Source organism: Podarcis bocagei (assembly GCF_964188305.1).
Source record: "Podarcis bocagei genome assembly, chromosome: 5".
Taxonomy (NCBI): Eukaryota; Metazoa; Chordata; class Lepidosauria; order Squamata; family Lacertidae; genus Podarcis; species Podarcis bocagei.
In genome coordinates, this window is record NC_138129.1 from 98,926,453 (window position 1) to 98,947,255 (window position 20,803).

Consider the following 20,803-nt stretch of genomic DNA (forward strand, 5'->3'; position numbering starts at 1 on the left):
ATCTGCTAAAAGGGTTGGGTACTTTTATTTTCCTCTTCCTTAGTACATGATAGGCGCATGGCTTGTGGTCTCTTCCCCAGTTGTGTCTGTGTACATAAGTATGTGTGTGTGTCTCTCTGGTAGTACAAATCTTGCTATGAACCCTGTATTTTAGGGTTGGACTAGATGACCCCAGGTCCCTTTCAACTTTCCCAATTTGTGGCTGATGAGTTGAAATCCAGCCCAGATTTGCTCTTTGTTTTTAAAGGTGAGAGGTGAATGTGTGTGTTTCTGGTAGTACAAATCTTGCTATGAACCCTGTATTTTAGGGTTGGACTAGATGACCCCAGGTCCCTTTCAACTTTCCCAATTTGTGGCTGATGAGTTGAAATCCAGCCCAGATTTGCTCTTTGTTTTTAAAGGTGAGAGGTGAATGTGTGTGTTTCTGGTAGTACAAATCTTGCTATGAACCCTGTATTTTAGGGTTGGACTAGATGACCCCAGGTCCCTTTCAACTTTCCCAATTTGTAGCTGATGTGTTGAAATTCAGCCCAGATTTGCTCGTGATGTTTGAAGCAGAACTGGTGATATCAGGCATTTAAGTGATTAGTGTTTATCATTTTGTCTATTATTTACAAAAACCAGACTTAAAAGTCTACTCAAAGTTTAAGCACACAAAAATTCATATAGTTAAGTAGAATTAGCCTTGACCATGACTGAGAATGTTAAAAAAATAAAATGAAAAATCCTATGAATTCTAACTCTCTGGCCATTTTTACTCATAAATAAGAGAGCGGTTGATTGTTCCGCGAATGGCCAGAGGGATATTAGCCCTTTCCTGTACATAAAGGAAGCAGTCTCAGTTTGCTTGGGCTGAATGGTGAATACTTGAATTGCTGAGTTTCTCTTTTTTGTTTTAAAATCTAACCCTATTTTTAACATCTACTCCTTACCTTTCCCTTCCTTATTCTAATTGAGCCAAAAGATGCAACATTTTCAATGGTATAAAAGGTTTGCTGAGGCATGAACTCTGCACATGCACAGAGGCTAGATCAGCTTTAAAAAAAGAGAGAGAGAGATTGGAGGGGGGAGAGAGAAGGTTTGGAGAGCAGTGTGCTGCAGGGAGAAACCTTTCCAAATAGCCATTGAGGGAAATCACCCTTAATGTGTTTTGCTCCAGGGGCTACTTAATACAAAAGAGTCAAGTACTGGACATGCCAAATTCTTTTCACAGGTAAATATCAAAGCACTCCCACTGTGAGTTCCTCTCTTGAGTAGATTTTATAACAGTTTGTGTGTGTGTGTGTGTGTGTATGCCTATGCATTTTAGGAACAGCATTTCCTGTCAGACCTCTCACATGAAATAATTTTCCCTTTCAACAGGTGTGTATATGCCTATGCATTTTAGGAACAGCATTTCCTGACAGACCTCTCACATGAAATAATTTTCCCTTTTAACAGAGTGACCTTTCTTTTCTCCCACAGCACAAATGATAATGAGGGGATGCAAACAGTGATTTAAATACTCTATAAAAAGTAATTGCATTTGTTTTTCTTTTGTCTTTCTTCCCTTAAAGCCAAACAGTCACTTTCTTTCTGTTCAGCAAAACAAGTCTGAATCCCTGCTATATTAGTTGATTTCCATCTATCTCTTTGTGGCTTTGACATTTTTTTTTAGGTTACAAATAATTTGTTTCGTTTATTAAGTTCGTTTTATCAGTTCTTCCATTATATATATGAAATTAATCGAAGCACAACCAAACATTGTTTGTGGAATGGTATTTGTTTACCTTTTTGCCTGAGCATTTCTTATTAATTCTGTCATTTTGGCTAGTGCAAGGTACCTGCACAACTTTAAATTGCCATTCATTTTTCTTGGTATTAACTCATTTCCCAGTATTAACATTACAGCTGATGATGTCACATCAAGAAACACTTTTATTTTCATTTGGGATGTTAGAATGCCAAAACAGATTACTTCAGGTTACTTCAGGTTGCTTATTAATTGTGTGTCTTAGCATTTATTTATTTTTGGTTCCTCATAGCTCATTTTGTGTGTGTGTGTTTTACTTTGGGGACATGTTCATCACATGTTGAAAGTCAGTTTCATGAAGTTCTTTTATCAGATAGCATATGGTGAATTTTAAGTTTTTCCCCATTGTTTTCCCATTTTTTCAGTCCAGTAGTAATCTGTGCGGTTTTTGATAATATCTTTGTATTATTTAATAATAATTCTTTTCTAAATCTGATGTCTTTGTGTCAAGTCTGTTTTCATCTAACTGGTATTCTAATTTTTTGCTTTCTTTTGTATTTTTTAACCTTTGTATTTTTTTTTTCAGTCTAGTAGTAATCTGCGTGGTTTTGATAATATATTTAATAATAGTTCTTTTCTGAATCTGATGTTTTTGTGTCAAGTTTGTTTTCATCTAACTGGTAATCTAATTTTTTGCTTTCCTTTTTATTTTTTAACCTTTGTATTTTTTACAGTTCTCTTTCTATACATGTGGAGTAATTTTTTATTTTATAATATGAAAAGAACAACAACAACAAAAATTAAGTGAAGGAAAGCAAACAAACTTAGCAGATAATAACTGTAATTATATGGAAATGTGATATTTGCAGCTTCCCATGGAAACTGGAGGACATCCTTTTTGCCTTTTGCCCCTTTCTTGTGTAACTGTGTTTTTAAGTCTTCCCAAAACCCTGCCCCCTTACAGGATATCACTTCTACAGATGTGCAATGATGAAAAGCAGCAACAACCCCTCAACTCACAAGACCTGCAACACCAGAGTTTTCAAAGTGCCCACAGTTATCTCTTTCAAAGGATATAGACTGCCAAAGGGGGGAGTGGACCTGACAAAGGGGGGAGGAGTTGAATTGCAAGGACATTTTTTCACTTGAACCTCAAGCCTCTGCTCCAGGATTCAAAAGATACATACGTAAAAGATCACAATTGTGTCCAGATATGCAACAGATATTTAATTATTTTGTTTTGTATTATGTGTTATTATGTAAGAATGTTGAAATGAGTCTGACAGTGTGATTTCCACAAAGGGGGGGGGCAATTTTTGTGTGTAACTGTTTTTATGTTTAATGTCTTATTCCTTACACACCAGTGGAGAATTCTCATGCATTTTATACTTTCCAATAGCTCACACTATTGTGTAGTCCAATGTTTAGATAACCACAATTCGTTGTCCCACCTGGCACTATGCCAACCTTCCCTACCCATTTTAAAAAAATGTGCTAAAACTTGCTTTACCAAGGAGAAGCTTCTAAGAAACATGAAGGTGGATATGCTTTGGTTTAGCAGGAATGATCCCTTATAGACTTAAATTGACTTATTTGGACAACTGCCCTTGTTAAGAATGGTTTTCTTTTAACAGATTGGTTTGAAGAGTTGAGAACCATGGGGCAAGATAAATTCAAATTGGACTCAGTTCGAATTGGGCAAGTGTATCCAGGCTGCAATTAGCTTTTGGTCCTTTAAGTGCAAGTGAGCAACTTCCCATTGTGCGAGTGCAAGACCACAGCCTATAATAAAATCCCATAGCTAAAGGCCAAGGCGAAGACCTCTCCCTCACGAGATGCCCAAAACCTGTGCCAGCTATGGTGAATGCCAGGCGACATGGTTAAATGAAAGCCCTGAGGGGATTCAACAGAAGGGATGTGTTGCTGTAGCAATATGTCAGTGTGAGACCACAGAAGAGCTACCTTGACACCTGAGAACACAAAAATGGGGGGGGGGAAGCAAACTGCACTTTTCAGTCATTAGTGGACCTTACCTTCCTGCTAGGTGTAAAGCATAGAACACTATTGAGTAAATGGTCTCTCCCAAAGTGTTAGAATGCCACAAGTAATTTAGTAGCAAAACGCAACATGTGTTATTTTTATGATATATTTATACAAACACATCCATTTACAACATACGATGTTATTATTTGTGGGGCAAAAATTTTTAAGAAAAATTCTAGCCCCAAAGGGGGGAATATTGTGATAGGAATTTTATGGTTTTAGATATATAGTAATGTTCATAACTGCACATACATAGATCAGCACAGGAACCATTTTGATTCCTAAACTGACCAAATCCTTTCTCTGCAAGGTTAAAAATGGAAAAGCCTCCCCATTGTCTCTTCCTTTAATCTGTGTTTGAATAAGGTGTGAGCCTGTGACCTGGCCCAGGAAATAAGTATTTTAGCACTACAAAAGAATGGCCAGGCTCCCCAGAAAATCCAATCAAGTAACCTGCTAGACAGGAGATAAACAAGGACAAGAGAAAAACAACATTTAAATTTCTGTGATGGAGGTGGGATGTATCTGAGGGGTGGTCTTAGGTTACACCCCTTCTGTGATGTATGCATAATGTTTCTGGGGGTGGTCCTGATCTAGAGAAGGGGAATTTCAAAAGTCTTTATAAGGCCTTGCAGGCCATTGTTCTGGGTCCTCTTCCTCTCCTGCGTGTGAGGGGGGTACCCTGTTGCAACAGATCAATAAAGATCAAGCTTACTAGCTGCTTTGCTTCTCAATATTCTCTGGTTGGCCTCTGTTATTTTCTCCTACCAATAGGGAACCTATGTAAGGACTCTATATGGGCTCTTGGATACCCCATAAGGGAAAAGGGCATATTTTTATTTACAACACTTGTTGGCTCTGCTGCTGTCCTGGGGATGGGGCTCATCCTGAAGGTTAGGAACACCCTTCAGGAGCTCCAGGAGAATTCTGGGACTCACGGCAACTACTTCTATAATTAAATTGTGAAGCTGTGGATAGATGCCCAGCATGAGATAAGGGAAGTGGGGAAATTGTGCTAAGATGTGAACTCAACCTAACACTAGCTCTTCCTGAATCTATAAGGCATACTTCCAAGTGCAGCTGTAAACTAGAGTTACACCTAAAATAAATAAGTAAACATCCACAACTGTTTTCAGCCACAACACATAAGAAAATATTACTTAAAGAAAGCTAGCTGACAAGGGTAGGGAAAAGCCTCAAGTTGGCAACTCTCTTGCCTAGGGTAAAAAAGATTCCAAATTCTGTGTAAATTGTGGACTGATAACTGTAGCAATGGGAGTTTCCCTTATCTCAGTGGAACCGGGAAGAAATAAGCCACCCCTTCTCACTCACTGCCCCCATGGTGAGACTGGGCTTTCCCACCCCATAAATTTGTTTAGAAAAAACAAGATATGCAACTGACTGCTAAATACTTAAGTGCACATCTCCTTGGGTCCCCATTTCAACTCTTTGCAGCCTTGAAGGGAGCTTTTCTTCATGAGCAATAGTTGGCTTTACAGCTGTTGTTATCTGCTTACCAAAAGCTTTGGTGCTGGCAAAGCAAGCAGCACAAATGTGAACAATAGTTGGCTTTACACCCTTTGTTATCTGCTTACCAAAAGCTTCGGTGTTTGCAAAGCAAGTAGCACAAACGTGAACTTCAGATGCCTTGCTATTCATTTACAGACAAGTGAGCAAGCAAGCTGTGTGGTAGGAATTGCAGTGTCCTCCCATTCTACACTATTTTTTAAAAAATGGTCAATTTTAAAAATAGAGGTGCTGTAGCAAATGACTGAATGAAAGCCCTCTGGTCAAAACTATTCTTTTTCTTTCTTTTTTGGCTGATGGTCACTATCAAGCTGCCTTTACTCCTTTGTGCTGTAGAATTAAATCACTGGGTATGATTTCAACATCCCACCCCCACCCCCCAAATGTTCCCCTAGGGAGGAATTATATTATGTCAGAATGAGCCCTTGCTTTCTGCAAAGGAGTTATAATTCTTCTAGAAATAATCGGTTTTAAAATGCTTAAATCATGAGAAAACTGAGAACCCCAGAGGGAAAAGAACTTAAATTATGCATCTCAAGGAATACACAGGTTAATTCTGTTGCTTCTAGGAAGTTTTAGATTCACTTTAACTATAACCCACTTGTAAATACTATTACATTCTAGAAGAAAACATTTATGACCATGCTAGCCAATTTAAAGATAGATAGGTAAACAGAGACTTCTTGTACTAATCCTCCAGTACTAGCTACTATTACTACTACACCCCCAATCCAAGCTGTAGCATTAATAGAGGGAATGAAGTTGAGGAAATTGCTTGTTATGAGCTGTCAAGAAGGACACTGCATTTCCAAAACAGAGAGGAAAATATGTAATACAGTAACACAGAGATATAAAACTTACCTCCATACAAGTCACAGAACAACTACTGCTTTCAATCATAGATATAAAGTTGAGAGAGAGAGAGAAGTAATCCAGTGAAATTTAAATATCAATCAACAACAATTAGGAAGCAGGGGAAAAACCAGCTTGGGAGCGTGCTCTGTGAGGGGGTTTGGCTTTTTCCTTTTTCCTTTTAAAAAGGATATAACCTCTTCCAGCTGTGACCTATTAAAGGCAACATTTGATTAAAAAGAGGAAGCTTGAAACAAGAAGACAAGTTCCAACTCAGGAAGGCTGCAATACACTTAACTCCACCCTCAACTATCCTCATTCAGCATAGAGAATGAACATGTAGACTGATGCAAAAAGATTACAATATTATTCCTAAAGCTGGGTGTAACTAAATGTGTCACACACACCCCTTGCTAAACGCCTTCATTATACTTCATTGCAACAGAGCGACTATTTGGACACGGAGTTGCTTCAATATGGGTAGTTGTTAAAATTAGTAAGAAAACCAGAACCTTGGATATGTGATGGTTTGAAATGCAGCCAAAAAGGAGGTTAAACATAAGATAAATTATTGCAAGCCATTAAGACTGCCAAAATATAAAAGCTAAAGTTAGACTATGTGCTTTGTGGAACACATCACAACGTTTTTCCACTGTGTTGTCTGTTGCTATGAGTAATTTAAGCACACAGTCGTCCAGAATGCCATTATTTAGAAATTGTTCTTCAAAAAGAAAAACGGCATTCAATATGTGATTCTTTTTTCCTACTCTTGCAGTCAGGGAGAGCAGCAGCAACACAGGATAGAATTTATTTGAGTAACCATGTGGTAAAAAGGATTAGCTAGGTCTTGCCATTGGACAGGGTGAAATGGCTCCATGGGTGTCTTATTTTGGCTGCCGCAAAGCAAGAGCAGACTGTTGTTTATTATTCTTGCATTTTTATTCCCAGGGGAGGGGAAGAGGCATTTTCAGCTATAGGTGCCAAATAACTGAAATCCTGGAATGCCAGGACCCGCTGTTATACCAAACATGCATTTGTGGACAAATTTCTTTTCTTCCTCCCCCTCACCCCCATATTTATATGGTGGTAAGTGCTGCTGTTGAAGGGACACGGGTGGCGCTGTGGGTAAAAAGCCTCAGCGCCTAGGGCTTGCCGATCGCATGGCCGGCGGTTCGAATCCCCGCAGCGGGGTGCGCTCCCGCCGTTCGGTCCCAGCGCCTGCCAACCTAGCAGTTCGAAAGCACCCCCGGGTGCAAGTAGATAAATAGGGACTGCTAACCAGTGGGAAGGTAAACGGCGTTCCGTGTGCTGCGCTGGCTCGCCAGATGCAGCTTGTCACGCTGGCCACATGACCCGGAAGTGTCTGCCGACAGCGCTGGCTCCCGGCCTATAGAATGAGATGAGCGCACAACCCTAGAGTCTGGCAAGACTGGCCCGTACGGGCAGGGGTACCTTTACCTTTACCTAAGTGCTGCTGTTGAGCCATGAACCATAGTGGGTCCCAGCCCACCAGCTGACAACCAATGAGCCAAACTGACTAGGACATTCCTAATCCTAAGCATGATTAGTCAGAAGCAAGTTTCACAGAATCAGGGGGCCGCTACCAGTAAAATATGTTTGGAATTGTACAAGACCAATATATTTTGGTGTCAAGGTGGAAAATCCAAATGTCACACCTCAGAACCTATTAAAACTTTCTCCTGTACAAGTCACATTTAAAATGAACTTAGGTTGTACAGCTTCTGAATACTTCAACCTTACAATTTGATTGGTTGCTTTAGATCACACACTCAAAGATCTGGGCTCCCAGTGAATCAAGAGAGGGCAGCTGATTCTTATGTCTAGCTGGCAGCTTCCAAATTCGGAGGACAAGTGCCTGGACAGTGTAGTTGCTCCTACAACACACTAGCTTAAAGGCTTAAAAGGAGAGTAGTGGTATTAATACCCAAGACTGGAGCTATGGGTGATGTTTTACCCCTTCAAAGGTAATAGAGGACTCTGCAACAGGAGGGTTTGGTTAACACAGGATATACATGCTTTTTGCTCAAAGGCATATTAATCAGTGATGGTGTCAAAGTTCAACAGTATCTGGCTACCAATGCAAATGTACCTAGTTGACAATAAGCATAGGTTTCTAAAAATTAGGTCATGCCAGACAAATCTCTTTTTGTTGTTGTTCTTGGAGTAACAAGCTTGGTGGATCAGGGGAATGCTGTGGACTTAGTGTATCTTGATTTCAGGAAGGCTTTTGACAAAGTCCCCCATGATATTCTTGCGAGGAAGCTGGTAAAATGTGGGTTGAATGAGGTAACTGCTAGGTGGATTTGTGGCTGGTTGACTGACTGAACCCAAAGAGTACTCATTAATGGTTCCTTGCCATCCTGGAAAAAAGTGACAAGTTGGGTGCCACAGGGTTCTGTCCTGGGCCCGTTGTTGTTCAACATCTTTATAAACAACTTGGATGAAGGAATTGAGGGGATGCTCATCATATTTGCAAAGTGGGAGGCGCAGCTAATGCCGCAGATGACAGAATCAAAATTCAAGTTGACCTTAACAGATTGGAGAACTGGGCGCAAGCTAACAAAATGTATTTCAACAGGGACAAATGTAAGTTTCTGCACTTAGGCAGGAAGAACCAGATGCACAAATAGAAGATAGGGAACACCTGGCTTACTAGCAGTACATGTGAAAAGGATCTAGGGGTCTTGGTGGACTACAGGCTTAACTTGAGTAAAAAGTGTGAGGCAGCGGGGGGGGGGGAGCTAATGCTATTCTAGGCTGCATCCACAGAAGTCTAGTGTCCAGATCAAGGGAAGTAATAGTACCACTCTATTCTGCCTTGGTCAGACCACACTTGGAATACTGTGTCCAGTTCTGGGCACCACAATTTAAGAAGGATGTTGACAAGCTGGAACATGTGCAGAGGAAGGCGACCAAGGGACTTGGAAACCAAGCCTTATGAGGAACGATGGAAGGAGTTGGTTATGTTTAGCCTGGAAAAGAGGAGACTGGGAGGAGATATGATAACCATCTTCAAATATCTCAAGGGCTGTCACATGGAAGAGGGAACAAGCTTGTTTTCTCTTGCTCTGGAGGGTAGGACTCAAACCAATGACTTTAAGAAATGAGATTCCGACTAAACATCAGGAAGAACTGTCTGACCGTAAGAGCTGGTCGAGAGAGGAACTGTCTCCCTCGGGAGGTTGTGGACTCTCCTTCATTGGAGTTTTTTAAGCAGAGATTGGATGCCCATCTGTCATGGATGCTTTAGCTGAGATTTTTGCATTGCAGGGGTTGAACTAGATGACCCTTGGGATCCCTTCCAACTCTACAGTTCTATGAATCTAAGCAAACGTATTTCGAGGAAGCCTCTCTTGTTCCTGAATATTGTCTCCTGATCACATCAGAAGAAAATTTGAATCAAGAATATGATGAGCATGTGTCTATTATTTATTGTCTAAGCCAAACGTATCATCATTTGTATTTGTGGAAGGAAAGTCTATCTCATTCCTGAAATAAACATCAGCTTTGAAAAAGAGATACATAATTTACAGTCTTAACCCTTTGTTGTCAAGTGCACCCTAACAGCACTGGAAATGAGTCAAAAAACATGCCTTCATCTTCTACAACTACATGCTCCAGGTCAGTCCTCAACCATGAGATGTAAATCACCCTGTGAGTCACAACTCCTTAGCTTAATAAATAAAAAAATCAATGTTTTTATTCTTAATACTTTTTGTGGTCAAAACCCCTGCTGAAATGCCAGGGACAACTGAAAAATAATACACACAAAATACTAGGGGGCAAAGAAACCCTGCAAAATGCTGCTCAAATGGATAAGCTACTCATCACGCACACAGGTGCATAATGCTGAACCTGTTCCACCCACTTCTGGTGAGAAAGGAGCACAGAGGGCAACAAAAACAATTATTTAGACTAAAGGAATATTTTTTTACTAATTGCAGAAAAAGCAAATTAGTCACCTTCTGTAATATCAACACAAACAGTATTAGGGACCAATAATACTACAGAGGTTTACATTATTTTAAAAACGTAACTTTTTTAAAAAAAAAAATCAAGTTAGAACTTTCCTTGTGATCCAGCAAAACTCAAATCCTGCTTCTGGGGACACTGCAACCCCAAATGTATCTGAAAGTGTTTGTAAGCAACCCACACCTTGAAGCCAGTGGTACCAAGTGGTGAAAGTTCACCTTATGCAACACAAACGAAGTTTAAGCAACAAAGAAAGAACCCACCATTGCCCTATTGAAACCATGCCTCTCCCATCTGCCTGCGTGTGCACCTTTTCACAGTAAACAAGGATAACTAGTAATATAGCCGCAATACAGGCGCCCTCTGGAGGAAAGATTTTACCTGGCCAATGAGGATTTGTGTGCAAGGATTTGGGCTTCACCTTAACTGCCAACTCTTTTGCTAATGGATGTTTCTGTAGAAGGGCATGACATATTTCACATTTAGAGTAAACAGCCAGCCCAAACTAGCAAGGAAACATCTTCATGCAGGAATCCTCCTGCATTTTTCTCAACATAACTAACCACATATTTTACCTCCCCTTAACGTCTTGTGGTAGAAAACAAAAGAATCATTCCCAAAGTGCTTCTTCTTTTCAGATATATTTGCACACAGCTTGCTCTCTGTAGGTTTTGCCCAGGCATGGATTACCAAGTATGGAAATTTACAGTATGTACAGGTTTTAATGTTTCTCTTAATAGGCAGTCAATGTGGTATTGACAAATTTCTGAGCAGCAAAGCCTATTTTAGAAATGGACTGCAGTACGACAAATCTGCTCACCACAAAATGGCAGAGACTCCTGCATTACGGCGGAAGAAGCTAATGAACTAACATTCCCGATCAATACTTTAATTAAACAAACAGAAAATAATCAATATATGTCACACTACCATGACCATGCTAACCAGAACACCATGAAAAAATTTCTTCTGACCTAGAATCCAAGCTATGCTTCAGATCAATGTAATAAAAGAATAAAAACATCCTATTTGTGGGGGGTTGGTTTATCAATTCTTAGAAGAAAGGGGTAATATAGATTTACTTATGTTGCATTTCTCTCAAGGACCACAAATAGGTATTAGGACACCATATTAATAAAATTCAGCCAGGGGATGTTTTATTTTATTAGACCAGTTACATAATGCAAGCTTTCAGACTTGATACTTAGCACTCGCATAGTATTCCAAGTGCTTCACATACATTATCTCAATAATCCTTACAACAGCCCTGTAAGGTAGGCCAGTATGACTATTACCACATTATAGATGCCAAACTGAGTCTGAGGGTATCGTGGCTTGCGGAATGAAATTGTGGCTGAGACGGGATTTGAAACAGAAACTTCCTGCTCACTTAGCCACTATGCTACATCAGGACTTTTTGAGGCCTGGGAGTTCAGAACAAAGGTAGAGTAAAAATGGGTGAGACAAGGCTTCACCTTACTAAGGACTATCCTTGCTTAGAACAACCACGACCTAAGAAAAACTTGGCCCAATAAAATATAGTATTTCAACCATTGTGTGCCTCTCATTATGTGTGATAAACACAACTACAAACATGAACAAATTATGAGGAAGATTTGCACCACAGAGAGTGAAAGGTCAATCTTGGAAGCATGCACCTTCCAAAATGTGTCTGTGGTAGTGAACCACACAGAGCTTTGTCTAAAGCATAATATATTTCCTCCTTTGCGTGTCAGTGGTAGAGAATCTCTCTCTCTCTCTCAGGATCCCATGCAGTTTCCCAGAAAAGTTCAACAGCAGAAGTGTTACCTACAAACATATAAACTGAAAGAATAAAAAAATATAATGTGGCAGGCTTTATGGTGCCTTTTAATTATTTTAAACAAAATATAAATGCATATTTTCAAACAACAAAAAGTGCCTGAAGTGTGCCTTTTAAAATAAACATATAACACAACACTACTGTTGAAAACAATACTAGAAAACCTACTTTCAGCTTCTGAAGGTGATCCCGTTTTGCCTAAGTAGGTCAATGGAAGTTGCTTGAATACTTTGCATCCCATTACCTTGTATCTGTCCAGAGGGTCTTCCTGCTGCAGCTGATTCTCTCGCATCATCTGATACTCCCTCTCATATTTCCTCAGCTTCTTTGTGGGCACCTACAGAGGAACAAAAACTAATGTTAGGGATGTTAAGAGCACACTTGGGAGTAGGGGCTGGGAGAAAAATGAGACAAATTGCTGTGCCAACACAGAGAGGGTAACGGAAGATCCGGACATTCCCTACTGAAGTTCAGCAAATGAGCAACGTTAAAGTCTGTCTCTGAAATTCAAGCACTGTCTAAAGTAAAACTGTATAATATGGTGCCCCTTGCCCTGGTGGGCAGAATTAGGGGAGGAAAAGTAAAAGGCTCTTAATGAAGAAATTAACAACAACCCACCCTTCACCCTATGTTCCAGGGCAGGTTACAACGTTAAAATTCAATATTTCAAACAACTTAAAAACACAAAAAATAAGGAGGTCCTAAAAAAAGACACTGCAGGTATCAAAAGCCAGGCTAAAGAGTCTTCCGTATTCTCTGCAAGCAGTATAATGAAGGTGCCAGACACACCTCTGTGGGAAGGGAGGTTCACAGCTTAGGAGCCACCAGTGAATGCCCTCCCTCCCATGAGCTTCTGAGGGTGAAGGAACTACCAAGAAGGTGCTGATCTCAGAACCCAAGAGGGTTCGTAGGGAGATATTTGGGGCCTAAGTGATTTAGGGCTTTAACTACTAATGTGAGCACCTTGAATTGGGCCTGGAAACAAACTTGCAACCAGTGCAGCAGTTTTAAAGCAGAGGCTATATGAGATATAAACAGAGCCCTAGCCAGCAATCTGGCTGCTGCATATTGGACCAATTGAAGTTTTCAAATCATCTTCACCGGCAGCCGCATGTGGAGCACACTGCATTAATCTAACCTTGAAATTAACTACAGCATGGAGTACAGTAGGCAAGGCATCTCCAAAAGGGGCTGCAGCTGGCAAACCAGTTGGAGCAGGAAAAGGCACTCCTGGCCACTGAGGTCACCTGAGCCTCTAGTCAGTGTTGAATTGAGGAGCACTCCCAAACTTGCTCCTTCCAAGGGAGTGCAACCCTATCCAGGGCAGGCTACTTTCCTACCTCCTGGACATGAGCATCTGGAATACATAACACCTCTCTTTTCAGGATTCAGCTTCAGTTTATTGACCTACATCCAAGCCATCACTACCTCCAATCACTGGTCCAACACCTCAACCACCTCTCTGATTCAGATGGAACAAAAGATAGAGCTGGATGCCATCTGCATTTTTATGACAGTTCACTCCAAATCTCGTGATGATGTATGAAGCTGGGCTGTTTAAAGTTTGTTGTAAGCCAGAATTTTTACTCTGACAAAATTGAGGATTCATCTCTGACAAAATCCTGCTCCTGGCCATACAGAAGAAGGTAGTGCAGGAGTCCAGCATTTCACTTGGGCTTACGGCAGATCACATATGTAGCATTAAACCATGGTTTAATGCTACATGTGAACACTAATAGTGTGTCAACACATATTAAATTAACTTCTGTTGAGTCCAACGATAGCATCAGCACAACTGCTCTTGGGGAGAGAAGGTGGAACTGCAGTCTTAATGTTGCTCTTTCAAATGACTTTGTCAATTTCTTTCCAAAAGAAGAAATTCAGGATTTGCAATAATGTTCAGTTTTTACAAGATAAAACAGAAGGCAAAAGCCTCCCTTCCCTAGCTACCCAAGACAATCTTAATTCAGTATAATTCAGAGGCAAAAAATGCTTCAATTTGATCAGTCAGGAAGAAAGTGGGGCAGACCTAAGCAAATAAAAGTTTTTAAAACCCATATTCTTTTTCCTATATATCCTTGGCTTTTAAAACTCTGATCACACACTTAAAATCCAGATCCTGAAGAGCAGATGCAAAGCACATCAGACTGCCTTCTGTGCCCTCCTCAGCATGCTGATGTTTTGTGCATGGGGACACAGCAGATTCCTAACATGTTGCTAGGATACCTCTCAGCAAATGCACTTCTTATATTCCCTGATGTTTTGCCACTACCCTTCTGTCAACAGAAGCAAGACAATAACAGAAAATACAGGGTAGTGTATAAACCGGTGTGTAAAGCATTGCCACTAAGGCAAAAGAAGATTCGAGAGTTTGCAGGGGCAGTGTCAGAAACACTAAAGTTGGCTTTTGAGGGAACAGCAGTAAGTAAAATTGCTGTTAATTGCTAGTGCATGACGTGCATGGCAAGAATGAGCAGCAGCAAAGCTTAGGCTCATGCACTCTCCTCCATCTTGGAAGCTTTGCTTTCAGATTTGGTTAACCAGTTTTTTGTGTTATAAAGCCCAAATAACTGCAGTTAACATTAACTATGGCTAGTTTCAAACAAGCCAGCTTCAAAGCATGTTTGCTGAAGCTCACTTGCTGAAACAAATATAAGTTTATGTTAACCACTCCTCTGGGTCTAGATAACATGCCACACAGTGGTTAACCAAAATTGAAAGCCAATGCTTCTGAAATTCTTCTCCCAGCCCTGTGGGAGGAGAAGGGAGGCTGTGTTCAAATCCATGGCTCACTGTGGCTTGTTTCTGCTCATGACATGTGAATGTGTTTACCATAACACAGAAATGAGTGTACATTTATCACTAGCCTATGTGTCCAAGCTCCAATTCCATGTTTAGCTCCATTACAGAGGTAGGAAAGTAGGTGGAGCTTTCATTCCGTAGTCTATTCGAAACAGGCAAACAAATGCTTCTATGCCAAATCAATATTAATTGGGGAACTTTTTAAAATCACAAATACAATATTTCAAATTCTCTTTCAGTTATAGAAAGCTCAGCTCTGATTCTATATAATTTTGCTCAGATTGGAATCTAGCATAACAAATTATGATCACATACAGCCCATAGTCTCATACTACAAGTTATTAATCAATTGGTTCCAATTAATAACATACTTTGCATAGAATACACTAATTAAATTAGAGTAAAAGAAATATAATATACCCTAATAGATTTATGTTTGAAAGAATGAATGTAGAAGTCAGATAGAGAAAATTATCCCATATTTTTTGGATACTTCTATTGTCCTCCCGAAAACAGTAATATTGCTATTAGGTGTGAAGAGATATGTTGTCTCAGCACATTAGGCTCAAAGTTACAGATATAAAGATTCTGCTCAAGGCAGAGGAAAAAGCCAAAGTAAAATTTCAATGAGGGACAAGAGACCCATTTGTTTTTCTGTTAAAGTGTAAGAAATCTAATCAAGGGAATCAACATACCAGACCTGGCACAGCAGACAAGCCAAAACTGGAAATTTCTTACTATGAATTTTTGTTTACTGAAGTCTCCTGGAGGGCAATCCGAAGGATCCAAATGGGAAGACAATCCAAATAATGTATTCTATGTGAGGTGCTTAATCATACACAAAAGCCCTCAGAAGAAAGGAAGGTCCACTGCAGTTCTGGAAAAGTGACCATTTTAAGGCCAATTCATCCATTAAAGGAGTACTGGGGAAGCTGCTTCTTCATCACTTCCTCCCATGTTGCTCTGGCAATGTTTGATGCAGACCGTAACTGCTTCAACAATCCCACCAAAGTGGTTCCTGCACCTGAATATTAGCAGAGTGGAAAGACAGCATTCATCTAGGAAGGAGTGACCTCATAGAATCTTACAGCTGGAAGGGACTCAAGGGTCATCTAGCCCAACCCCCCTTTTATTGTATTTATTATTTTTATTGACACTGTCCACAAAGTTCCCATATCACAGGAGTGGTATGAGACGACGTCAGAAGAAAATGGCTTCCAGACTGCCACAATAATATAGGAATTGTTAATTACTCCGTGACAACAAAACAAGCAAAAACAGTGCCATCTTTGAAGTTCACTGCTGGAATGTGGCCTATCAATGACGAATAGCCATGATGGCTATGCTCTGCTTCTGACTGTGGAACCACAGCGCTCTGGTGCTTGGATCCTGGTGGGCCACTGAGAGAACAGGAGGCCAGGCTAGTTGAGCTGATCCAAAAGGCGCTTCCTATGTTCTTAACTCCCATCAGCCACAGTAAGCATGGCCAATGGTTACAGATGATAAACAGTCCAACACTGTCTGGAAAGCTACAGGCTCATGTCATCATGGTTCCATATGTAATTTTTAAAAATGACAATTTGCTTTGAGGAAAGTCTAGAATACTTCAAGCTCTAGCTTAGAGCAATTTTAATGCGGCTAAGAAACAATTCACACCTTCATGACCCAGCACAGCATGCTTAACGCGTAACCAAAATGAACAACAATTGCAGGGGTGCAGAGCACAGGGGTTCGTTGCCTTTGTCTTCTGTTTTCTGTTTTGTCCTGTCTTTTGTTAGCCGTGGAGGACATCAGTGCCTAAGTTCTGTTTCCAGAAACGACATATAAAAGTTGGAAGGGCCAGTGAAACCAGTATAATCAGGCCATGATTCTCTTGACAGCAGAAGAAAAAAGAATAACAGCTACAATTACAATACTGAGTGGGTGGTGGCAAAGTTATGGTTTCAGAGCAGGAATGGGGAAACCCAGGACTCTTCTGATGTTGTTGAATTAAAAGTCCAATCACCACTGGCCATGCTGATGGGAATTTGAGTCCATTATGTTGGTACAGTGGTACCTCGGGTTACATACGCTTCAGGTTACAGACTCCGCTAACCCAGAAATAGTACCTTGAGTTAAGAACTTTGCTTCAGGATGAGAACAGAAATCGTGCTCCAGCGGCGCGGCAACAACAGGAGGCCCCATTAGCTAAAGTGGTGCTTCAGGTTAAGAACAGTTTCAGGTTAAGAACGGACCTCCGGAACGAATTAAGTACTTAACCCGAGGTACCACTGTATTTGAGTGCGTACAAACGCATACACCCCTCTCCAAATGCATCACTGGATTTTTAATTATGTTATTGCACATGCATTTCTTCTATTATCTTTTTCGAGTCATGCTACTGCCTCATACCCTAAAACTGGAATCGGTAATCAGGTTAAAGTGGTTATATCCATGGTGGTCCCCCAGAGAAAACTGCCAGGGGAAAGGAGTGTAATTTTCAGACATAATGTGCTTTATTTTGGGTTGTAAAATTTAGATTGTGAACTGCTTGCTTTTTGCTTTAAAGGTTCTAGGATGGTCAAAGTTTCATAGGAAGGGGCTGTTTTGATCAGGAAGTTTTGTACAGGAAGTTGGTATTTGAGAGATTAATGTCTTCATAGGCTTACCGCCAAGAAATATAATTTCAATGTGCAACATTTATTGTCATAACACTAGGAGCATTGACTCTAGAACAATTTGCACAAAATTAGGACTCATCCACACTTTATTTGCCCCGGGAAAATCAGCAGTTTAATTCTGAATTGGAACAAAAGGGCTATTGGGTTTTTGTGGATTGCCTTTTGTTCCAATTTAGCACTAAAGAATGTGTTTTCCAAAGGAAAGCCGTGGGGCAAAGGCAAAACCGCTCAGACTCATGCCTAGAAAGCAAGGGACAAGCAGGAAACCATTCAGACCTGTGCTTTCTATGCACAGAACAAGCAGAAGAGTGGACAAGCCCCTTAGCATCATTGCTCCTTAACAGGTAACAGTATACTTAGTAACCAGGGTATGAAAGGCACTATAAGTAAGTTTTGTTGTTTTTCCACGTGGAAAATGGCTTAAGAGAAGCTTACTACAATCATCTTTCTCAGCCCACTTCTTTCTTAATAAAATACTTCAAGTCCATTGTCATTCTTTCCAGGAATTAAGCTAACATATGCCAACCACAGCAATCAGTCTTACAGCATATTGTTCTTCATATTCAAGTACTTTTACAAATATTATTCAGAAGCCACTAAATTAGGTATTAGATTATGGATCAATTACCATGAAAAAATGCATCATAACTGCTTTGTTAACAGGGAACTTCTGCTTGCCATTGCCCAGTTAAGACACAATTGTTCTCAAATACCGTATTTTTCGCCCTATAGGACGCACTTTTTCCCCTCCAAAAATGAAGGGGAAATGTGTGTGCGTCCTATGGGGCGAATGCAGGCTTTCGCTGAAGCCTGGAGAGCGAGAGGGGTCGGTGCACACCGACCCCTCTCATTCTCCAGGCTTCAGGAGAGCCCCAGCGCCAGCCCCACAAGGTCGGGGGACAGCAGGGAGGCGGAACGCCGCCATCCCGCTGTCTCCCGATGTGGTTTGGAGGCTGACGGCGGGGAGACGCGTGCTTTTCCCCGCCACCAGCCCCACAAGCTCCGGGGACAGCGGGGAGGCGCAGCACGCCTTCCCGCTGTCCCCGGACCTGGTCTGAAGGCAGGCGGCGGGGAGAAGAGCGCTTCTCCCCGCTGCCGGCCCCACAAGCGCCTGGGGGGGGGATAATTTTTTTCCCCTTTATTTCCCCCCAAAAAAACTTGGTGCATCCTATGGGTCGGTGCGTCCTATGGGGCAAAAAATATGGTAATTCTACAAGGCACTGGCAGGGCACAAGAGCACAGTGGAACTGAATGTTCCCATCAACAACAGTTTCCATCACTGCCACCAACATTTCTGGATCATTAGCACTCCCAGAAAGAAATCACACAGGACTTCAGTTGGAGCCACAGTTTCTCTCCTTAAAAAAATTACAGCAGTGAAGGCTGTGTCTTGGCAGTGATCTCTTAGGGTATGCACCTATGACGGCAATTAGGAAACCACTGGCTGTGATGACTTATCATCTGTCCCAGATGTAGTAGCTGATATGTAAGAGGACCTTTCCAGGGGAGGAGATATGTGGAGAGGTTGGCTCTGGGAGCTTTGAAAATATATTTGGCAGACTAAAAATAATCTGCTGTTTGTGATCCTAATGATGTTAAGGGACCCATATCTTACATGTGTGTTCATGGAAGTACCACCTCTGGGATCTTTAATCTGGAGACGATTCCATACAACAGAGGTTATTCCACTACATTAGCACCAATTTCGACTTGTCAGCACTGTACTGCTTACTTGGAAAAATTAGCAAGAACCAATAAATGCCAATATTAGTTATTTACACAGAATGGTGGACAGGGAGTAAATGTGCTACCGGCACTGAATGTGCTTACAGGATCAATTTTGCAGTGCTTTTTTCTAAAAAAAATGTTTAAGGGTACTCTCATTTCCCTACTCATATTGAAATACTGCCCTTCAACGAGGCAAAACTCAGATTCACAAAATGTTTAGGGGTATGCAACCCCCTGCGTCCCCCCAGAAAAAGGACTGCAACTTTGTAAGACTGAGGCACACTGGCAAGGCACCCTAAGACAAACTATAGCTCCCTGGGACTGCACTCGTATGTTTGTTGTTGGCTAAAGCTCATGATTAGTCAGGACAAGCACAAGTTTGAACAACACACATGGCAAAGACTTAAGAAAAGACTGGGGAGGGGCAAAGCAGCTGGGAGCTCCCCTCCAGGAGCCCACATGTTCACACTGTCCTGATAAATCATAATCGGTCTTACCACAATGTGCAAACCAGGCCATAGTCATAAATGTTAATACAGTGGTGCCTCGCAAGACGAAATTAATCCGTTCCGCGAGTCTCTTCATCTTGCGGTTTTTTCGTCTTGCGAAGCACGGCTATTAGCGGCTTAGCAGCTTAGCGGCTATTAACGGCTTAGCGGCTTTAAGAAAAAGGAAACAAACTTGCAAGAACTCGCAAGACGTTTCGTCTTGCGAAGCAAGCCCATAGGGAAATTCGTCTTGCGGAACGACTCAAAAAACGGAAAACTCTTTCGTCTAGCGAGTTTTTCGTCTTGCGAGGCATTCGTCTTGCGGGGCACCACTGTAGTGCTGGAATATACGCACCCATCTTGAAAATGTAAGTGAAACAGAAATGGAAATTTTAGTTGATACACATCCAGAAGTATTAAATAAACAAATGGGGTTGAGGTTTCCCACTGAAGAAGCATTTTATATAGACTGGGCATCCCTTTAAAACAAATGTATTTCTGAAGAATAACAAAATATTGAAGAGGCTAAACAATTATTATAAATTACAAATGGTTGTTTGCAAAGTACTATTCTGATTGATAGCTGTCTCTGACTTCACTGTTGACTTTCGCTATAACTTCCCATCAAGGACTTTTTCATGAGGCACCAGTGGGGAATTTGCCCACAAACAATACGAGCTTCAAAAGAGGGGTTTTGATGGGGAAACTTAATATTCTCCCTCCATGCCTGCACTGATTCTATTAGTATCAATTCCCACAGCTGATGCAATTTAAAACACCTGCCCATTAGGTGCAAAAGTGCATTTAACCTCACATGTCGTTTGGTCATGAGAACTGGAACACCAGGCATGATGCTACAAGGTGTGTGAGGATACAGAGTAATTAGCAAATTTTAAACTTTTCACCCAATAACAAAACCCTGCAAATTGAGAATACAAAACTTTACTAAGCAAAGCAGTTAACCACTCGAATCTTGATTTCCTTTGCATTCATGAAAAAGTAATATTTAAAGTCTCCCTAGTATTTAAAGTCACCTCCTATTTTGGTAGGAGGTGACATTTTCTCCAGTTTTTAACAGACGAGGGTATATAAGAGCACATCATGTTACATCATGCTAAAATTTATAATGCGGTCATGGAAATCCCCAATTCAACTC

The 20,803-nt window shown here is 41.0% G+C and overlaps 1 protein-coding gene and 1 long non-coding RNA gene across 9 annotated transcripts in view; one reads left to right on the forward strand and one right to left on the reverse strand.

Annotated features, from left to right (window-relative positions):
- The window catches only part of LOC308587144, a 173,094-nt gene that overhangs the window by 53,111 nt on the left and 99,180 nt on the right, over nt 1-20,803 (forward strand). The window lies entirely within an intron of this gene.
- RABGAP1L (RAB GTPase activating protein 1 like) overlaps nt 1-20,803 on the reverse strand; it is a 161,143-nt gene that overhangs the window by 16,903 nt on the left and 123,437 nt on the right. For 3 of the 8 annotated variants that reach the window (XM_081194342.1, XM_081194346.1, XM_081194347.1), the window contains one exon: nt 12,214-12,306. In XM_081194342.1, the coding sequence (XP_081050468.1) occupies nt 12,214-12,306 (93 nt within the window). Of the gene's footprint in view, nt 1-6,163; nt 6,370-11,278; nt 11,972-12,137; nt 12,307-20,803 lie in introns of those variants that run through there. The other 5 variants (XM_081194345.1, XM_081194349.1, XM_081194344.1 and 2 more) reach the window with 4 other exon arrangements.